Source organism: Mugil cephalus, chromosome 6, assembly GCF_022458985.1.
Source record: "Mugil cephalus isolate CIBA_MC_2020 chromosome 6, CIBA_Mcephalus_1.1, whole genome shotgun sequence".
Lineage (NCBI taxonomy): Eukaryota > Metazoa > Chordata > Actinopteri > Mugiliformes > Mugilidae > Mugil > Mugil cephalus.
The window spans coordinates 16383094-16405154 of record NC_061775.1 but is presented as its reverse complement, the minus strand read 5'-3'; the positions used below and the strand labels follow the sequence as shown (position 1 = coordinate 16405154).

The window sequence follows — 22061 nt, the reverse complement described above, 5'->3', positions numbered from 1 at the left end:
ATTTATATTTTTATAGATTATAGAAATCATTGTTTATTCATATATTTGGAATTATTATTTTATTTGTATTTGATTTTCGCTTTCTCTTTCTTTCTTTCTTTCTTTCTTTTTTTTACCAAGTTTTTTAATCTATTACAAAGTTCATTGTTCCATAAATGAATGAACTCATTGAACTAAAATCACTTTCGCACTATAGCATAGTCACTTTCGCACTATGCTATAGTTTAGCGGGAAATGAAACTGTGACACTAGATGAACTAATGCAACAGCTATAAATAACTCTGAATTACGTGCATTAATAAAAGTACATGAGTTCAACATTAAGATTATGTCATTTCATTTTAGTTTCCTCATGAGCTGCGTCTGCGAGTTCCATCCAACACGAACCCTTGAGGCTTAAAATCACAACAGAAGTTAAAAATAAGTTGTGAACCAGCTGCAGCTCCTGTAGATGTTTTCATCACTTGGTTCAGGGTCCCTGCGTGCGCCCCTGGCCCTCCAGCTGTGCATGTCTGATCCCAGAAAGTGTGTGTGTGTGTGTTGGGGGGTATTTTCTGCCCCTGTGGGCTGATGCAACATACCAGACACGTGACAACACGTTCACCTTTCACACACTAACCCACTGGTGCCTAAAAACACAGTCTTCCCCACACACCCCCGCCCTTCGCTAGAAACTCATGTACTGTACATGTGCAGCTCGGATGGGACATGTTGTAATCTGCATGGTTACCGTGCCCTTGTGGATCATAAACAAAAGCGGGAATAATTCAGGATGACACCCACGGTTTGATGTTTTAATCAGACGGTCCGTGTCATCCAGCTCTATGACGATGAACAAAGATAAACACTGAAACAGATCAGAATACTCACATAAAATACTTTTAATCTTTCCACATTTATCTGGCGTAGCAGTAGACTTTTGTACTATCATCATTTAAAAGCTGTAGAAATACAGTGACATCACCACAATCAGCATCTACATTTGAACTTTACCACAAAAACAAACTAGATCAAAGTCGTATCAAAGAGGAATGAAATCCTCCAGAATTTTTCCACGTGAAAGAAGTTTTAAACCATTAGACCCTTTTCAGTGTTTAATCCAGATTTTGTTTTTCCACCTACGTATGACGAAACCCAACGAGTCTGAAAGACTGAATGCATCACTTGCTTAAGTTATTCCAGGTGCCAGGGATTGAACCAATTCTGATTTTTTAAAGCAGACTAATATGTGGTAAAAATCGAGGCCGACAGCGCATTGCAGCTAAACGTCTAATAACTTTAGACAATAAAATTTACCAGCAAATTGTTGATATGCAGCCTCCATTAGCGTTAGGACCATTAGCGTTAGCGGACGACTTTTCAGATGAGTGTCCATTGCGGTAGTGCTTTCATTTATTGTATTTCAGGACTGACTTACATATTCTACATGTCACAGTACTTTAGTATTTCTACAAACTTGCTGAATCGCTGCTAGTTATGACTACTCACTTGTCTTCCCCATTTTCTTACGGTCAAGTGGTTGATGACTAGTCGACTTCCTGCTTAAAGTGTCAACACACAGAGCAGTGAAGTCCACTAATTGACTCGTCAGTACAAGGAACATGTTCGCAAAAGGGCACAGTTGTGTTTCCGTTAACCCTGAACATATCGCTGGTGATACATTAAAGCACGTGGTATTCGAATTACCGTAACTCACAGTGGTTTGCTCTATTGACAAAATTAAAAGTGTTGCTGAACACTGGGAAGTTGTGCTTTTGTCTGGAAGACCTTCGTGACATCTCAAGTGTATAACTAACTTCGTCTTTACCAACAAGTTCCTCCAAACAAGTCTCTCTTCCTGGGTCTCCCCAGTTTTGCGTAGCCCCCCAACCTGCAGCTGACAGCAGAAGTGCGTCATCATTACCGTTATGGCAGCTTTTTTCCCCCCCAGAAAGTGTAATTTCCCAGTGTTCAGCCACACTTTGATTTTGTCCATCGGTGAGTTACCGTAATTCAAATACCAAAGGATTTCTTTGTGAGCAGGCAGATGTTCAGGTCTTAAAGGGTTTTTCTTTTAGCTCCATTTTTGGTCTTTAGCTTCTGAATGCTTCATTGATTTTACCATCTGGTTGTTAGCTGTGTGTGTTTGCAGTTTGGTGATAAGCAGGTAATGCCAGGTGGGTGTTTAGACCTGAAAATAGCTCCTAGTTGTTACAGCAGAAACTAAGGCAAAAAAAGTGAACTCTGCCTCCCCAAAACTTGAACAGAGGTCAAAACCCTGGGTTTAGTTAAAACAAACAGAGCATTAGTTAAAGCTAAAGCTGGAGCTTGAGTCTTATCGGAGCAAATGTCACTTTATTTTAGTCCACGACAGGAAAGCGAATGTATCAGCGAACATCTTAACTGTTCAACAAAGCTACATAAAATGTTTTATCTACAGTCTACAGTAAAACTAATGATAGGGTACCATGCACAGATAAAGAACAATAAAATGTGTTACAGCTTGTTTTCAATTCAAATTTGAAACATCCTGCTATCAGTGTTAATAAAAAAAAATCAGAATAACTCAAAAAAACAGTTTATTCTAGGTTTCATAGCATCCCGAGGGAAGATTGGGTTTCAGGATTTCGTGTAGACCACACTCAAATTTAAATCAGGCGGGTTTTTACATAAACTCTTTGATCCTCCAGAGTTTAACCCTCCTGCTTTTGTCCCACTGCTCTCCGCATCACAACCACACATTTATTCCACTTTACGGGAAACAGCTGCTATTATAACCGATCCACGGCACCGACGTTCAAGCAGCCACGTCCAAGCACAACTTCATTTACCAGTCGAACATTTTGTTCTGACACAGATGAGCCGAGGGCAGGACGACGCCTCGTCCAGCTGATTCTGCATGAGGCTGCACGCACACACGCACGCACAGACACGCAGACACACAAACACACAACGCTCCGCTTCACGTCGGCTGAGTGCAGCAGGTTCGGGGATACGTGCAGATCAGCAGCCTGCAGCAGAGATACGTGCACTGGACCGTTGCCCGCCAGGAACTGCCATGTTCCCAGTACTGTCTCCTGAAAATAAAAATTCCCTCGATATATCGTCTGTGGGTGCAGAGTCTCTGGGCAGAACTCAGACATGGACATGAAGGAAAACATTTTTAAAGAGTTTTAAGAGGACATCAAAGGGCTGTCGATGTAACCAGTGAAAGTGAAAGTGTCATGGTTCACACTACTGACGCCTGTCTGTTTATTGTGTTTCTTAATGTACTTTGTATCTGTAATGTACACTGATCAGCCACAACATTATGACCATGAATAACCATTTTGTGAGAATTCAATGTTCTGCTGGGAAACCTTTGGACCTGGTATTTGTACTGAATGTTACTTAGAAATAGATGTACCACCCACCTAGACCAGACCAGGGACCCCCACCCCATAGTAATGACACCCCTGGATGGCAACAGCCATCCTCAGCAGGATGCAGCCTGACACAGGCATACAAAAATGGTTTCGAAACAGCTCAAAGTGTTAATAAGGTCAGCTGGACTTGTGGAATTTCTTGAAGACGTTTCGCCCCTCATCCAAGTAGCTTCAAGTCCAGTTGACCTTATGTAACGCCTTTTGGATTACCATGACCTGGATGACTGAGAACCTTCACAGACAGCTCAAGGTGTTGATCTGGCCTCCAAATTCCCTAGATCTCAAACTGATCAATGCACTGGAACAAACCTGATCCACAGAGGCCCCTCCCCTCAACCCATAGGACCCAAAGACCCCCCATTAACATCATCCCGATTCTCCGATGAGCCACAACTGTTTTGGAGACTCAAAGGAGACCTGGTCATAATGTTATGCATGATCGGCGTGCGGTTCCTCTTTGACTGGGTGCTGTGCCAGCTAAATGATTCATGACTTCCCCGTTTTGCTTTCGGTGCAGTCTGGCATAGGTTTTCTGAGAAGTTTGTGAAAAGTGGAAAACATTAAGTCACAGCGTTGCCCAACCATCAAACTTTGAGTTCTGTTGACATTTGTTGTGACTTAGCGTGGCTCTGTATCCAGTTCGAAGTGTGTCAATAAATCTTGGACGGTTGCCATTAAATTTGTCACCGTTTGTCATGTTCCCCAGGGGATGAAGCCTACTGACCACATCCAGGAATTTATCCTAAGATATGAGAGAGCAAACAGGCATCACAGGAACATCCAATATTCTCCAGATGACTTAAGAATCAGCACATTTTACACCAACCAGGCGTAACATCATGACCACCTCCCTAATATTTTGTAGGTCTTCCTTGTGCCTCCAGCATTGCATTGTTACAAGATGGTCAATGTTATTTACTCCTTCTGTCAGCGGTTTTAATGTTTAATGTATATAATGAACAACACAAGGTTAAAACCACAGTGGACAACACTTCTCATTATAAATTAATCTGAATTTCAGAAAATAAACAAAAGCTGCTAGAGAAATTTTCAACTTCTCAAGTTAAAATTCCCTGATGTCTTTTTAAAGTAAGAACCGTGGAAGAATTGTGGAAATATTTGGCATTTTTGCCTGAAAAATTGCTTACTCTTTGTCAACCGAGTTGTTATTCAGCCCCAAAAAGATTAATCATTACAGATGAATGAACCAAAGCCATGGTCTGGCCACACGTAGCTTACAGTGTGATTCCAGTGTTTGGCAATCAGTGCATCACGTGCCTTGTGTCTGGGAGTGAGTGTGCGTGCGTGTGCGTGATCGTAGGATTTGGTCACCAGGAATGAGTCTGTAAAAAGGCCTCGGGGGTTGAACTTTCCCCTACTTCTCACACCGACTCCACTTCCAGCATTCCTGATGCAGCAACTGGATGAGACAAACATACAGCGACGTTCAACGGGGTTTTCGTTCAGTTTTAGAGGCTCGAAAACTCACATCTGGGAGCGATTATTGTCAGTTTGAACTGTCAGTCGGAATCAGAAATATGAAGTGAAACTGACTGATGACAGGCGCAAGAAGGATACAAACAAACGAAGCTGGTGGTAGGTGGTTAAGATCTGGCTATCAGAACAAATTTAGTTCCTTTTTTTTTTTTTTTCCCACCAGGCAACAATATCACAACAGATCTGATGGTTCTCACATGCTTTTACGTGGGTTTAATCACCACAATGTCACAGACCAACAACTAATTAATGAAACAGCACTAAGATGTTTAGCTAAGAACCTAAACAGGACAATAAGAGAGTTTTGAGAAGCAGCTACGTATCTGTTAAATCTCAGCGGAGGACATAAAGCTGAGCCCATGTTAACATTCCTGCATCGTTGAGTGTTTAATCAGTAATTCAGACCTTTTATTGCATCATGGTCCTCACTAAGAAAGACTTTCCCCGCCCCTGTCCTGTCCCCCCCTCTCCTCCCCCTCTTCCCCCTCTACCTTGGAGCGGCCAATCCGAGGAGCCCTCTGCTGCAGCACCAACCTATAAAACCTCACAATGCCATTCACAGCAGCACACAACAGACACAGAGAGAGAGAAACAGAAGTTAATCTCAGAACAGACCAGAGACTCTCAGCAGAAACCAAGATGAAGACGCCTCAGCTTCTGATCCTGATTTTGACTATTTTGGTGCATGCGGCGGGAGCTTTCCCCTCGGAGAGGAGGAGCAGGGAGAAAACCGCCTCCTGGGACGACGTGAACGTGGTGGCCCACGGCCTCCTGCAGCTGGGCCAGGGTCTGAAGGAGCACGTTGACAAGAGCAAAGCCCAGATGAGGGACGTCGGCGACAAACTGAAGGCTTTCAACAGCACGTTGGCCGAGCTGCAGAGGAAGCAGCGGGAGCAGGATGAAGCCCTGAAGGCCAAAGGCAAGGAGGTGGATGAGAGGGAGAGGCTGGTGGCCGAGCTGGTCGAGGGGGTGAACGAGGAGGTGGAGGAGGTGAAGAAGCAGACGGAGGACATCCACTCCAGGATGGACAGACTGGAGGAGGTGCTCACTGAGTCGACGCTGGACAGCAACGACAGCGAGCACACGGGGAGCCCGTTCATCCAGGTCAGTTAATCTTTAAGCAGGAAGAGAAGAGTCAAAACTAAAATCTAGACACATCCATCCCAGAGAGACGGATGCTTGATAAGAAATACGAGACGAGTAAATACTGAGTGATGCTGTGAAGCTGACGAGATGTTTGTTTTCTTCTTTTCTAGAAGGTGGTGGCAGCTCAGAACAGACGCATCGACCAACTGGTGGAGAAAATCAAGCAGCAACAAGACAAACTGGAGAAACAGAGTCTGCACCTAAAAGCACTTCAGAGCAAGGTGAGCTTACATTTGCACGAGCACGGGCCCCGTCTAAACTACCAGCAGACGGCCTTAAAATTAACCGTCCTCCGTCCGAGACTTAATGTTTTCTGACCGTTTCCTGCAGGTCGGGCACAAGAGAGTCAAATCCCACAGACGCAGGGACGAGGAGACGGCGCTAAGAGGCGAAGCCGAGCTGATCTACTTCGAATCAGGTAACATTCCTGCTCATTCAGCCTTAAAAACTATATATACATAATTTAAAGTGATTTAGGGAAGAGCAGTGTGATGAGTTCAAGCTCCACTCAAACAAACCAACACTAGCACCTGAGCTTTGACCCCAGTCACTCCTGTTTTTATTTTCCTTGAGGACTGACTTATATAAACAGAGTCACTTGGCTCGCTGTTAACCGAGATTACCTTTAAAGTGAAAAATAAAACTTATTCACAAGAGCAAAAATAAATTCACCTTTGCTCCTGGATTTACAGTGTCTGACTCGCTGGCAGCGCAGTTCAATACGGTCCAAAGATCAGGGAAAACGAGGACAGCAGCTTTTAAAACACACCTACTGTACAGGGAACGCTTAGTGGTGCAGAAATACTTGCAGCATTGCCCGTGATTTATGAAAGTCTTCTTTCTGATTTCTCAGGTTTGGCCAAAGACTGTCACGATCTGTTTGCACGAGGGCAGAGAGCCAGCGGCGTCTACACGATCCAGCCCGAGAACTCTGAGCCCTTCAACGTCCTCTGTGAAATTACTTCAGGTGAGTTCATCCTAATTATAAAACACCACATCCAGACTCCTCACAACTTTGAGCTTATTGTGTAGACGTATAAACCTTTAACACAACTTTTCCTCTGTCTTCTCTTTATCTCTGTGCAGAAGGAGGATGGACTGTCATCCAGAAACGTCAAGATGGATCCCAAAATTTCAACCAGCTTTGGGAGAGCTACAAGAGAGGCTTCGGCAGCCTGAACGGTGAGAAGAAACTTTCATCGCAATGTTGATATGTGAAAACTGCACCTCTCTTTGCCCCGATCATGAAAATAATCTCTGCGTTTTCTTTCTCTCTCTCAGGGGAATTTTGGTTGGGCTTGAGCAACATCCACTCGCTTTCCAAGCAAGGCCAGTACGTCCTGCAGGTGGAGCTCTCCGATGAGAGGGGGCAGCAGCAGGCGGCTCGTTACCGCTTCCACCTGGACGGAGAGGAGAAGAAGTTCGCCCTGCACCTCGAGCAGGAGTCTGCAGTTCAGGACGACGTCATGACCACCGGAGCGTCCGGTCTTCCCTTCTCCACGGCCGACCAAGACAACGACCTCGCAGAAGACGTCAACTGCGCCGAGCTGCTCTCAGGTACGACCCCTTCTCTGAAAACCTCATTAAATAGAGTGAACTCAGTGAATACAAGTCAGAGGCATTTATAATAAAAACAACACTCTTCTGGTGCTTGCAGGTGGTTGGTGGTTCAGCAGCTGTGGTGAGTCGAACCTCAACGGGAAGTATCCCAGAAGGCCGAGCACGCTTAGGAGACAGCAGTCCAGGAGGCAGGCCATGTTTTCATCCATCACCAAGGGACAGAGAAACTCCCTGAGGACAACTCTTCTGAAGATCGCACCGGCTCCCACGCAACAATGAGCCCGTCTCACGAAGAATGAGACCAAAGACAATTAAAACCAGTGTCTTTCACTTAAATACCAAAACCACTAAAGGACTGAAGACACGGCGAGTTCTTTTCAATGCACTGGATGATCAGATGTTTCTATGCTATGCTATACGGTAACCTATTGTCTCTTAGGGACATGTTCAGTCATATTGACAGTCACATTATTCCCTTCGTAAGGGCTTTGCTCGTTTTCCTAAATGTACTGTATTTGTTTGAATCACCATGTAGTTTCTTACTTAAAAACATTTCTACACGACTTTAAACATATTTGTTTTTATTTTGTTACATGTGGAGTGTATAGAAATAAACTTTTTAAAGGTGAAATCGATCCCGGCTCTTCATCAACTGAGTCCCAAATGAATAAACCCGCAGAAAACAGATGATGGATTTTACACTTTAATCCGTAGGTCCTTGGCAGGTCTGTGGAGGTACTGCAGATTAACATGAACTCAACATATTTTAGTAAACGGAGGCAGAAGATGTCATCTTTCTTTCAGCACTTCACCCATTCAGCGATACAGGAGCAAACCTCGACAGGCCAGGGATGGTTTAGGCAGGTGGTCATAATGTTACGGCTGATCAGTGTATACGACATGCACCGGAAAAGCTGACATCTTCTCGTTTATTTATTTATTTTTTATTCAACTGCAAAGCAATAAGTAATTCCTTCTGATCGGAGAAGAGTTTTCCCTCCTACGTCACAACAAGCTGTGATCACACACACGGTTCACACACTTTACACATCTGAACGTTACAAATCAGGTACAATAACGAGTAATAAATAAGCCACGCAGCCACAGAAATATAGAGCTGCATTGTTGCAACCACTGTGTTTTCAGAGTAGATCCTTAGAGTAAATTAACAACACTTTTCTTTGTTTAAGTTTACTTTTTACGCCTTTAGTCGTGTTTTATCTCCGTGCTTCTAAACTTGACCGATAACGCATCACTGCCTTAACATCCCTCATCTTTCCAGAACATGGTCACTGAACAGCTTCTACAAATAATAAAAGTTGCCATGTGACAAGACTTGGAAAAAAAGATTGTTCACTTCTTTTTATTTCTTTAGTATCTGAGAGTACATTTAACCATGTACAGGTCATGGTCGCTCATCTTACAGATGTTCATCAGACACTTGAGTTACAAGGCATTTTATCGTCGTAGGTCCTTTGACAGATTCCCTGATATATATTTATATTTATATATATATGCACTTTATGAGCGGGCGCTCTGAAACTCAAGGCACCTCAGACTGCCAACGATTTTGTTTCACATCACTTTGTAAGCGAGTGTGTTGGCACCAAGGCAAATACGTACTGTACTGTGCAAACGTCCTCAGCGGCAGAAGAAAAAAGAAGCTCCCCAGAAAAGTTAAAGCAACAGCGACAGGTCGCTACATATGTCCACCATTTATGAATGCATAAGAATCCATAAAAGTCAATATTTTTTTAATAATACACAATAAAATGTGGCATTTAACTTTTTTTTTTTCCTTCCTCGCGTGTATTCGCCAAAGTTCGGCAAACCACATAAAACGTCAGCTATGACAACACATAAGAGACAAATCACAAAGCAAATAAGACTACGACGTGTCCGACAGAGAAGGTTAAGCGCTGCTTGTTATTACATTTGATAACATCACACCAGTGTTTATTCACAGAGGGAAATAGTGATGGGTCCTAGTAAAACAGAAGCACCAAAAGGAAAAGGAAAGGTCCGTGTCTGTACTTTGCATTGCTGATGATTCCATTATGTCGGCGCAACAAGCGGCTCCTTAAACATCAATAATCACGTCTGTAACATACTCAGAAAGCTCCGGCCCTGATTGTTCTGGGTAAACGGCGCCCTCTACTTGTTTCGTAGCGTAAAGCAATCCTTTTTCCCCTCCGCTGTGGAAACGCAGCTTTAAAGCCTGAAACTTTAATCTTTTAAAGAATTCACTGACGCTAAAATGCTGCAGCACCTGAAAGACTGATTAAAAACTCTTTGAGGTGTGATGAGGTTTGGCATAGACTGCATTAAAACTGAGTGAAGAGAGAGAGGTTGATGCAGGAATGTGAAAGGGAGGATGAGGAGAAGAGAGCAGGAAGAGAGGAGGCCGTGAAATGAAAGGCTTATCAGAGGTTCTGCTGGAGGAAGTGCAGCAGTGTAATCTCATAGTGCTCTCCAGACTCTGGACACCTGATGCTGTGTCGTTCATTGGGATAAACCTGGAAAAAAAAAAAACAGAAAACAACACAATTAACAAATGTGATCAATCCTTTTAAATCAGGGGTCTTTTTTCAGGACAAGGGCCCCAAACTGATGGAGAGATTAAGTAGGGACCCCCTACATACTATATGTGATCTATATTAAACTTATTATCATTTTGCTATTCAAATAATACACAGGTTCAAATATATATATACATTTTTTTATTTCAATCTAAGCCCACAGTAGGCCCCGCCCCCCATCGCTACTATCACAACGCTGCATATTTATTACATGCCGACTCTGTCAAGTTCCCCTAATGACAAAACATTTAGCTACGATTACAGTTAAAACTGTCAATCTGTCAATTACTTTCTGGACAGTTTTAGCTAAAAACATAGCTAAATACTAACATACTAAAAGACGTTGGGGTTTTGTTGATGTGTTTTTAAAGAAATTTAAATTCGAATTTGGCGAAAATTTAAAAAAAATATATATATAAAAAATGTCTAATCAATCAAATATTTTGCAGCTTGAGTCTAGTATTTCACATCCTCTATTCTACATAAATGCAGAGAAATCTGGATACTGGATACTCCCTCTGGCTTTAACCCACCTGAATATTATAAAATTCTTGATATATATCATAATAAATAGACATAAAATGAATTGACAAGTATTTTTATACATTTCTATGTTATTCTTCTTAGAAAATGGTCCTTATGATTTTCATTGTATCTATAGCATACAATTAAAATAAAGTTTTTCTTAAGCTCACTCCCTCTAAGCAAATCTTAAATCCTCTATGTGATGGGGCTAAAGCGTCGTACCTGCAGGCTGTACGGCTTCCCCGCTCGGATCAGCTGAGACACCAGGAAGTTAGTGTGGAAAAAGTGCACGTTCTCATCTAGGAATCCATGCAGGATCAGCAGCCTGTTGGGCCTGTGGTGGACACAAAGATGCACACACGTTATTCACACACAACCAGCATGAAAACAGAAACACAATCGAGCTGTACATGTTTATGTCTACATCACAGACTGTATATAAAAAGGCAGATGTAGCCACAGCGTTAATGGTTTGAGGACTTAATCGTGGCCTAATCAGGAGGAGATGGAGGAACGAGTGAAGGTTGGAAGAGAGTGGAAACCAGAACAGGCCCGTCAATCACTTCAGTCCAGCTCCCATAAGCAGCTTATTTTGAGATCTAGGATCTAATTAATTATAGAATTTTTTTATTTATTTTTTTAAAGGAGCGATGAGATGAAATTAATTTGGCTAACGGCAGATGCAGATGGAGGTTCACCGGCCAGCGAGGAGGAGGAGGAGGAGACCCCGGGGTAAACCCAGAATAGGTCCGGGAACACGGTGGGATTCATCAAGAGCTGAACTGAGAGTCTACTGGAGACTTTGTAGAGATCTAGCAGGCAGTGAAGAGTGGTATTCTACTAAAACCCGATAGTTACATCCACCTTTAACGTACAAGTAAACAACCACCAGCACTGTGCTGTGAAATCTACACAGTCAGCTTTCCTCTCAGACAGAAGAGGACAATGAAGTGTTAGATAAAAAAAGAGATAGTGTTAGTTGGAAAACTGATGCTGTAACTCCCTGATAAACATCCATAAAGGCATAAAGTTATAATCCCAGACATGTTGCGTTATAAATATATGACAGTTCTCACTCGCTGGGGAGTTTGTCGACATGCAGGGCGACAGAACAAGCTTCATATCCCTTCTGGTTTTTCTCGGGCGTGTCCAGATATCGCTCCGTGTAGCCGGTGTCGTAGGCCATCCACAGGGTCACTGGAGCGCCTGCTATGGCAACCTGATCAACAAACAAACAGGGAGTCACTTTATCTGTTTTCCACTCATAAAAAACAAAAGAATAATTCACAGCTGGAGCAGAATATAAAAATAGAATAATTCAGTTATAAAAAAACGTTTGTGGTTTAAACCTTAAAGACGTCGGGTTTGTGGATGAGGCCCATGAGGGAGAGGAAGCCTCCGTACGACCAGCCGTGGATGGCGACACGACTCAGGTCCACAAACTTGTACTTGTCAGCTACGTAGTGCAAACCCTCCACCTGGTCTTCAATCTCCACCTGACCCTGGACGGAGAACAGATGTTTGAGACGTTAACACCTCATTCACTTTGACACATCTACGTACTCGCTATCTAATGTCAGTAAAGTTAATTAAACTGTCTAAAATAAAAACGCTGTTATGTCGTATGCGTCTGAAGTCTTCACATCGATCCTCGTACCATTTTGTCCTTTACTGCTCCTTCAAACTTGAGTCCTCGCTGACAGGAGCCCCGTCCATCGATCACCAACACGACGTAGCCCAGAGACGCCAGCGTGATCAACCGCAGGTACTTCACTCCTTTATAAGAGTTATTAACTAACTGCACCTGGAAGAATAAACATCACGTTAATGTTAGTGTCACTACAACCAACGACCTTCCTCCACTAACAAAGAAAAACTTAACTGTCGCATGCATCTATCCTGCTTAAGTGTCTAATATAATATAATAGAATATAACATGCCTTTATTGTCATTGTATAAGTGATTGCAGGGGGCTCCTCACAGTGGCATACCACACATCCACATTAAAATAAGTAAATACAGACATTACTCAGAGCATTAAATAACAGAATGAAACTGCACAGTCTCTTATTTCATATTATCCCATGAATATTAGTATGATTTGTTTAGTGGAATCTGTTTGTGTGCGTTTTTATGGCTCTGTGCCGTCTGCCTGAGGGCATGAGGTCATGTTGTATGACCAGTATGTGAGGAGTCAAAGCAAAAGGCTGAACCCTTGAGAGTTAATCCTCGTTATGCTTCTACAACCGATCACTGTGGAGCCAATATCATATTCAATATAAGAAGACATCCGAGTAGATGGAGCGTAATGATGCAGAAAGAGCACAACACAACAACATGTACTTGGGAGAGGCAGAGATCGAACCTGAGGACCCCCGTAAACAAAGACGACGGTGGGATGCTTCTTGCCGGGGACCAGGTTGTGTGGTTTATACAACATGCCGTAGAGCTCAAAGCCCGACTTCCCCGTGAAGCTAAAGATCTCTGGAGGGCTGGGGTCAAACGAGAAGCCTGGAAAGAAAAAACGAACGCAAAAAAGAACTACTTAACTGCAGGAAGTGACAAGATAAGATAAAATTGTTTAAAAACCAGTCAAAGAAAAAAAACAAAAAACAAGGTATTTCTCACTTGAAGCTTCCATCATGCTGGCACAGAACTGGGGCTCTTTGTGCAGGGGGTCGCTGTCTGAGCCGCTCAGCTTGTAGATGTGAACACAGGGCGTAGTGTTCAAGCTGCTGTAGTGGCTGATAAACATGTCAAAGGTCTGCGTGAAAGAAAAGAGATGAAACAAAGATTCAGAGAACACTTGAACGGAGGAGATGAGGTCAACATCTCTAATGATGATATTTTGTGCTATTATTATGTACGTATATTATAGTGAAAGGGCACAGTCTTTTATAATGACACATGAAACTATCTACTGGTACATAGTGAAAAGGAGCAACAATTTATTTTCATTATAGAACTTAAAAACAAGGCAAGTTAACAAAAGAAAGGAACAGGTAACAACAGATAAACCTCTCTTCGGTATCGGTGTGTGTTGTGTTACCTGGCTCACGGAGCAGCTGTGGGAGAAGCCGGGTTTGGTGAGTCTGACGATTTCGCCCGGCGAGTCGTAGCTCACCACATAAAGGTGATGCTCCAGGGGCGAGTCTTTGGTTCCCTGGAAGTAAACCAGCTTTGCTGCTTCGTCCACCCAAATCTGAGGACTTGACGAGCGCTGCATAAAAACACCACAGAGCAAGAAAACTTAGTCAGTTACAATCTCCTTTGATGACGTGTTATTGTTTCATTCTACATATTAATATTCTTTATTCAAGTCTCGAAAATCATTGAGTTTTCCCTAATTTATGGATGATAGATGATATATGATACATAAAATTATTTTATTTTTAAACACCTAAAGATAATATGATCGTTACAATATTATTACAAAGCCTCATAAGATACATACTGTGTATTCTTCACACTTACAACAACAAAAACACTATGTGATTAAATTAAATTTATATTATTTAGGCCTAAATGACCAAATTTATTTCACTCCTGCAGCCGCCACATAGTGAATCCTAACTGTAATTTACAGCTTAGTGGACTCATGAGCATTTTTCTTTGTAGAAAGTGTTTAATATAGTTACATATACATTATTGTCAGTAGTGTAGGTAGATATGTGGGATGGTGGGGAGTTACCTTTGCTCCGTGATTGGCCAGCACCTCCCAGTCCCCACTGGTGACAGTCACCTCCTCTTTGACTGGACACTTGAAATCATCTGGTGACAGAGGAGAAAAAAAATGTGACGGCATAAATTGAAAGTGAAAATAAAAACAAAAATTCAAATAGAACAGAAAGTGAACTCTACCTGAAAGAGGAAAATGTGACCATGGCAACAAAATGACTAAATATTACTTGAAGCCGTGTTCAGACTTTATTTCTTCGTACCTTCAGAGTGTGTGTAGCCTTTGGCCCAGTGATATCTGCCGCGCTCTAACACTGAGGTGATCTTATACAGGTGGCAGAAGCCGGTTTTGGACTCGTTTACTGTGATGAAGGTGAACTCATCCTCACTGGTTTGGATGAAAGGATGGAAGATGTCATGGACCTGGAGGACAAACGAAACACTTGCAGTGAGAAAAACGTAATAACATACAACATAAACCGAGACCAGAGCAGAAATGTTTTTACGACAAATAACTGACACAGACATTTTTGAGGAAAACTAAAAACAGCCCTGTGCCTCACATTGATCCAGATATCACTCGTCTCCTGGTAGATGATGAAGGGTTGGACTGTGTCTCCGAGGGCCTCCAGGCTCTCTTGTCTTTTGGCTTCGTCCTGATGGACGGGGATGAAGAGCGCAGGAGGCAGCAGGACTAACTGGAGATGCTGCTGCCGTCTGTCCATCATGACCGCCCACGCACTGACGGACACAGAGACGGAGACGGAGAAAGTCGGATTAAAAGTTACTTTATTAGTTTTATTAGTTACATTGATCCTTGCACCCGAGAGCAAATTGGGAGGCGAACCTGTGACCTTTAACCACTACTCCACAGATATTATTGCCTTCAGGTGACACAAACTCAAAATATTACGCTTATCTCTCTGTTGTTTACGTTTGTGTCGCTGCATGATATTACACGTGAGTTGTCCTCATGCTGAAAACGTGACCGGTCGCATACTTAAGTCCGGGAGACGCAAGAAGAAAGAAAAAATATAAAATGGGAAAATAGCAACGAACAGTAACTTGGATAAGTAACTTTAATCTGATTACTGGTTTGGAAATAGTAACACGTTAGATTACATATTACTGGAAAAAAGTGGTCGGATTAGAGTAACGCGTTACCGGCATCACTGGACGGGAGCTTGTGCAGAGAACGGAGCTAAATCTGCCTCTTAGAGGAAAGAAACTTACTATCGACCGTCTCTCGTCCATCCGGCCCTCGTAATGTACTCTGCAGTGGGAAACAGGCGGCTGAAGGGCACAGGCAGCTCCTTTTCCTGTGTGCTGACAATCTGAGGGAGAAATGACACCAAGCAGACCACAGCTCAGACCGTTCCAGTGTCCTTTTGACTGCAGATGAAAACATCCACAACCGCATCAGGACGCTCCGAGGGACCGAACCGGTACTCACTTTGCCGAGACCGTCCGTCCTGATTTCTGCTATTTTGAGGGTGATATCAGGATTCTTGCTGCCTGTGAAGAAATGAAAGTATAAACGCAAACTGCCAAACGTTGACGGATGTACACACAGTGAAGGGAAATGCGAGAAACGGCAGCAACGCAAATATCAAATGACGGCGTGTTCATACCTGCACGTGGGTATCTGTAGACGTCTGTCTTACGCTCCTCCAGAGCTGGAGACGGGACGTGGATGATCTCCACCTCGGACTCGTCCACCTCCTCATACAAAATCTGCAGAGTCTTACCCCCGTCAGACTCTGACTCAAACAGAGATGAGTAGGAAAGTGGTTAGAAGCCACAATTATTTTTCCTTTTGGAACGAGAAACGTGCCTTAAATGACCAATTTCTTAATCTTGATGTTAATACAATGGTTTATTTTATTGTAATGGTTGAAAACTGAGCGCTGACAGTTTATTTAGTCACCTTCACACGCAGCCGGAGACCACCAGTATCCAGTGAAGCGATCGAATTCTTCTTGGGTTACAAAAGTAGCTATACCAGCAGATTTAGGATCCTCTTTTGGGTTTTCGACGCCTAAAACAAGAAACGAAACAGCTGATCTTCAGGGCACCGTCTTAAAGGTTAAGGTTGAGAGCGTCTGCGTTAAAAAAATCATGCGGCCCTGACATTTGTGGCAGAAGGTGAGTCTCCTCTCTTCTCCCGTCTCGATGTTCGTCACCCAGATGTCGTTGTTGTTGATGAAGCCGATGAAGTTGGGGTCGCCGGGGCAGATCTTGGGGTCCATGCGCGTTCCTGAATTCTGGCTCTTAATCTCCACGGGTTTTACAGGAGAAGTCTGAAAAATACACACACACCGCAAATTTAAAGTTATTTAAATACACATAAACATGAATCCAACATATTTTTGTAAAGGGACAAGGGATAACTTAATATTAAATGCAACATGATAATAATAATGTATATTTATAAAAAGCACTAGGCCGAGTTTAATACAGAACACATATGTGTAGGTATCAGTTTGAAGATTTCTGTCTTATATCGTTACAGTACAACACTTTATTAACGACAGGAAAAACAATTTATTCAGTTTCTTTTGTGGTGACCTCTTGAAACCAGAAGTGTGAACTGCTCAGTTCATCTATGTTTATACAGCAGCTAAGATTAGAAGAAACCGTAAATATGAAGATTCCTGTTTGGCTCTTTTCTGATATTTAACTAATTTAATATTATTTAATAGTTTTTGAACAGCTAAATTAAAAATATATGGATCTAACTGCTTTACAGCTCAATGATGCCTCACAGGAAGAAGGTTGTGGATTCAAATCTATTCTCTCAGCCATTGACTAAAGTGGGTTTGTCAAAATAATAGCAACATGTGTTGGTACAACACAATGCAATTCAATAGTACGACAAACTCTCAGTTATTTTAAACAACTGCTGAATACCATAAAGTGTGAAAGAACAGCCAACTTCACATTAGCCTAAAGGCGGCATTCGAAGCTTATAATTTTATTTATTTTATTTGTCTATTTAATGAGGACAGCGCAAATTAACACTTGCTACAAATACACAACACTGTGTAAAATATGACGGATTTAGCTAGAAGCTAATTTCCATCCGTTGTCCTCAAAATAAATCTCCTCCCAATCAGCCTCTATCAGGTGTGTACGAACCAGTCGTTCCTTAATAACTCACAATGAGGCTGTTGTTTCCACCGTCGCGGCAGTAGTACAGGCTGCTGTTGGCCTGAAAGAGGAAGAGGCCGCTGGGCCGGTGGTAGTCGTAGGAGGTGATGCCTGATACCCCCAAACGCTTCCTCTCCCGCAGCAGCTCCTCTTCCCGAGAGATGCCCCCGTGGTGAGGGCTGGCCTGGGGTCAGGGGTGACAGGAGGACACACAACGTGACAAAGCTGGCTGACCGAAGTCAAGGGCAAAGAGAGTTTGTTCAGGGCATGGAAAACAGACACAGACGGTGGGAAAACATTACCACACTGAAATAAGGAGAGAATCACCATGAGCAGGTACATGAAACCTCATCTCTGTCTTCAGCTACAGCAAATTAGTTTTATGAAATCAGCAAAGTCCCAGTTTAACATCAACAACCATCAAGGACCTGGTCCAAGATAATTTGTCTCTGGAGAATATTTGAAGTTATGGTCCATTATGAAAGAAATGGTTCATAACCGACCTCTACACAATTTACAAAACTGATGTTGTCTCAAGCCAAAAAAACATATTCTGTTTTTCTGTTCTAGTCAAAATTCCAATTTCTTGAACACGTTTGTACGGGATTAAACCTAAATCCAACCAGAAAACCTTTTAAAAACCCTGGCAACAAACGCTACAGGACAGACAGCTTTTTACTGATCAGATACAACATTAAAACCACTAAGAGGTGAAGTCAACTACACTCATCATCTCATTGTTCTGAGCAAAAACCATTGGCCCTGGCATTCATGTTGATGTGCACACATGTCCTTAAAAAGACGCCAGGGAGAGAGAGAGAGAGAGAGTGGTTAAAGGCGAAAAAACCTTCCTCACCTGGAAGTGATCCAGCATCGGTTTCCATGACAACACCAGCAGGGCGTCTTTGCGGATCTTCTTGGGAATGTCTGAGTAGAGTAACGCATTTTCCCTGCTGGCGTAATGCATTCCTGGAGATGACACAGAGAGAATGTGTAACCGTAAGCAAGGTTAACCCAACACATTTATAAGAGCTTAATCGAGAGCAGTGGTGATGATGATGATGCACACAAGTTTCTTAGAGACGTGTTTCTGCTTCTGAATTACATCCTGTAATTACAGTAACCTGCTCATAATACGTTGTCTGCTGTAAATTCTTATTTACTTTGTGACGCAGCTGCATTTCTGCTGAATGAACAATAAACTCCTGTCTGGCTATTTTGCATCCTGATCTATCTTTGGCCCATTCAATGGTTTTAGTTCCTGTTCTTTCTCTCTGTGCAATGGTTGAGTCTGATGCAAACTGCCAGTTTTACAAAAAGACGTTTAGAAATTACGCATTTTTGTGCGCTACGAGCTGGACAGCTTAAACGGCGAACGACCGAACCGAGCTGTGGTGCAGATCAAACACTGCAGCACTTTCACAGCCCCAGACACGGTGTCACGTCTCTACAACTGACTGCTTGAGACAGGGCAGTAAAAACCACAACCAATTTGCAGAAATTCTGCTGCAACAGGGAAAAAAAGAAAAGAAAAAAAAAGTAGAAAGATGTGCACAAAGCAAAATGGTGTTCTTGGTTGACTTCCACATTTTGTCCGGTGCAAACTGCAGGTCTGTGAAAATCAAACGAGCTTAAAAATGGCAACTCTGAGTCACCAGCTGCATCCAGAGATTATTCACAGAATCGTTTCAAAGGGACTGAAAAGAAGCCGCTGAATGTGCAAACCAACACGTCGAGACCAGCTTCCTTATCTGAGTTTCTTTTTTTTTTTTATTTCTTTTTTTAAACCCTGTGTAGGATCACTGTGTCAGATCTCAGGCCGTCAGTCGAGTCCGCTCACCAAGGTAGTAGATGCGATGAGAGTGCGGACTGGCCTCATCTTTCTGGATGAACTGGAAGTCGTGCGGCGCCTTGCTGATGACCACGCTGGTGTGTTTGCGGCTGTTGTGGATGATCTTGCGAAAGCCGTCCCACGTGTGCTTCTCCACCTGGAACTGAGTGGAGTTCACGTCCTCCATCTCCACAACCTCGGTGCTGTCCGAGAGCTCGTCCACCCCCGTCATGTCTGCCAGTGCCTCTCTGACGCTGTCGACAGACGATCAGGTTGATCAGCTCAGATCGAGCTCAAGTCAGTCACAGCAGCAGTGGAGCATTAGCAGACTTAATATATGTCTTTATCTAACAATCCAGATCTGCTCTATTCTCTTAAACTATCAATACATCTTCCCAATTAACTTTCCAACGCTATTTTTAGCATTACACTGATTCTGTCTATTGACGAGTCCTGGACCAACCACTGGATCGATTAGCATTAAACTCAGTCCAGGAATCTTAAACTTCTCAGCTTTTCTTTTAGAGCCACCCGCAGGCCAAAACTGTAATTTGTAAAATATGTTGGTGCATGATCCGATACCTACAAAACATTTCCATCTCCATCAGTTGTATTTTGTGCCTGTTATCTAACGAAGCTTAGCTAAACTAAGGTGATAAACATGGTTTATCTTATCCTATGGTTTATCCACCTTTATCATTCACACCTTTTCATATTCTAATCTTTAGAAAACGTGATATAAAAGCATTATTAATTTTAATTCTCCTAAAACAATTATTTAATCAAACTGAACCAAATGAGTGTAGAAAGTTTCCACTTACTTGTCCTGGCCGTCTTCTGTTTTGTCTTCAATTTTCAGCCTCTTTACTCTGTACATTAACCGTTCAACGACCCTGAACCAGACCCGACACCCTGTAAAACACCAGGAAAGCACAATGACCCCACTTTTAACTCGCGATCAAATAATTTAAACAGAACAGAAACTAGGAGACACCCTAAGTTAAGAAGACACGATATGAGCGGGGAAACTGTTACTGAAGTCGCGGCCTCGTTGTCGGATTATTTCTCCGTCCAGCTTCATGGAGGAGCTGCTCTTCAGCCGACCACCTGCAACACTTTGAGCCGAGCGTGACTCAGCTGCACGACTCTGCCTGTGTCATAACTGTGGCAAATTTTACACCGTTACTCCACATTTTTACCGCAGGATGCAAACTGCAGGCTGCTCTGCCGCCTAAACGAAGAGCAAATTCTTCAAAAGTTAATTCCCAGAAAACGAGGCCGCGGCCGCGTTCACCAGTTCTGCATCTTATTGAGACACTTTGGCAAAACATTATGGAACTAGTGAAAAGAAATCCTGTCCAAGTCCTGCACTAAAGGCCCCTTCAAGACTGCAATAATGTTCGACTTATGGTGAAACAGTGTAAGAAAGGAGGTGATTCAAGATGAAAATTTAATCTAAGGTTGGCAAAATAACAGAAACATCTACGGTACATCAATACAGTTCGATAGCAGTGCAAACCTCAGCCCCCAAACTAAAAATACAACTCGATCCACAGCTTTCTCTGTGCTTTTAAACAAATGCTAAATTCACACTTAGTGTGGGATTGTTATTACATCAGACTGCACCAGTTTTCAGGTGTGTATCTAATAAACTGTCAAGTCAATGAATATGATTTGATGGAAAAAAAATCACTGTGCCACATTTTCCTCAAAATACTTGACTAGAAGCAGACTGAATTAATCAAAACGAGACATTTGTAAACAATAAATGTCAGTTTAACCATGGATGTAATTTTTAATGAAAGTGATTTGTTTTCTATTTTATTTACAGAGCACAGGCTGTAATATGGTCCTAGGTTATTGTACCCAACACTTCATATGTAATTTTAATAAAAAATAATTGTGATCCTTGGTCTTGTTTTCATGAACTCAGTAAATTTTATAATAAAATAACAACTAAACAGCAGCTTTTTTCTTCCTCTCAACCTGTACATCTTGTGTTCATGAATGAATACATGGATTTGTTGCTGGAGACAGCTTCAGTTTCTGTTTTGACACATCAGCTAAATGCTAAATGTGCAACTTCAGCTTATCGACCAACAAAAAAACATCTGCCCGAGTGCGCAGCAAACCCGACAAACAGCAAACACCTGGACAACATTTAAATCCCTCTCCACTGTAACAGGTAAAGCTCAGGCAGAAGAAGACCAGCCGCCCCGGAAGCTAGCAGCTAGCGAGCCACAACACCACACAGAGATAACGAAGGAAACTAATAAAAACAATAAAATGCTCTTTCGTTTGTGGCTTACTTTCTGCCCAATGACCTCGGAAGCGTTCGTCCTTTTGTCGAATGAACGCGTGTGTTGAACACGGCAGCCAGAGCGCGTATAAATAGGAGAAGATAACTACTTTCCCTCAGCAGAGCGCATGTAGCTTGATGCTAATATGCTAACAACGCGGAAGTAAACTGTGGAATCAAACGTTATAAAATTAAACCCTTTAACCCGGATGTGATCAGACAAGTTTTTTATCTCACTCCTGTGTGGTTCGTTGTTTTCAGTTTTCTTCTTGCTCCTAAACGACAGAAATGTACAGCAGCAATAACATAAGTTTGTCATAAAAAAAAAAGAATTTAAAATTTTATAATTCAAATCTATAAATAATATCCAATGGTTTAGAATCTATAATTTT

General features: G+C 42.4%; 2 protein-coding genes across 2 annotated transcripts; one reads left to right on the top strand and one right to left on the bottom strand.

Annotated features, from left to right (window-relative positions):
• The first annotated feature begins 5461 nt into the window (after window positions 1-5461).
• On the top strand, window positions 5462-8242 carry LOC125009273 (angiopoietin-related protein 4-like). Its single transcript, XM_047587059.1, has 7 exons — window positions 5462-6005; window positions 6158-6268; window positions 6378-6465; window positions 6901-7014; window positions 7134-7229; window positions 7329-7604; window positions 7705-8242. Exons 1-7 carry the CDS (start codon window positions 5541-5543, stop codon window positions 7884-7886), a joined length of 1332 nt encoding a protein of 443 aa, XP_047443015.1. The 5' UTR covers window positions 5462-5540; the 3' UTR covers window positions 7887-8242.
• Window positions 8243-8943: 701 nt separating this feature from the next.
• LOC125009272 (dipeptidyl peptidase 9-like) lies at window positions 8944-21827 on the bottom strand. The gene is made up of 21 exons (XM_047587057.1): window positions 21680-21827; window positions 20192-20282; window positions 19380-19624; window positions 18396-18508; window positions 17550-17723; window positions 16521-16689; window positions 16317-16427; window positions 16021-16149; window positions 15843-15904; window positions 15623-15723; window positions 14953-15130; window positions 14653-14812; window positions 14403-14482; window positions 13761-13931; window positions 13340-13475; window positions 13077-13222; window positions 12369-12515; window positions 12061-12213; window positions 11788-11930; window positions 10934-11045; window positions 8944-10123 (listed from the first exon to the last, which is right to left on the bottom strand). The coding sequence occupies exons 2-21, from the start codon at window positions 20245-20247 to the stop codon at window positions 10031-10033; spliced, it is 2679 nt and encodes an 892-aa protein (XP_047443013.1). The 5' UTR covers window positions 20248-20282; window positions 21680-21827; the 3' UTR covers window positions 8944-10030.
• Between the last annotated feature and the right edge of the window lie 234 nt (window positions 21828-22061).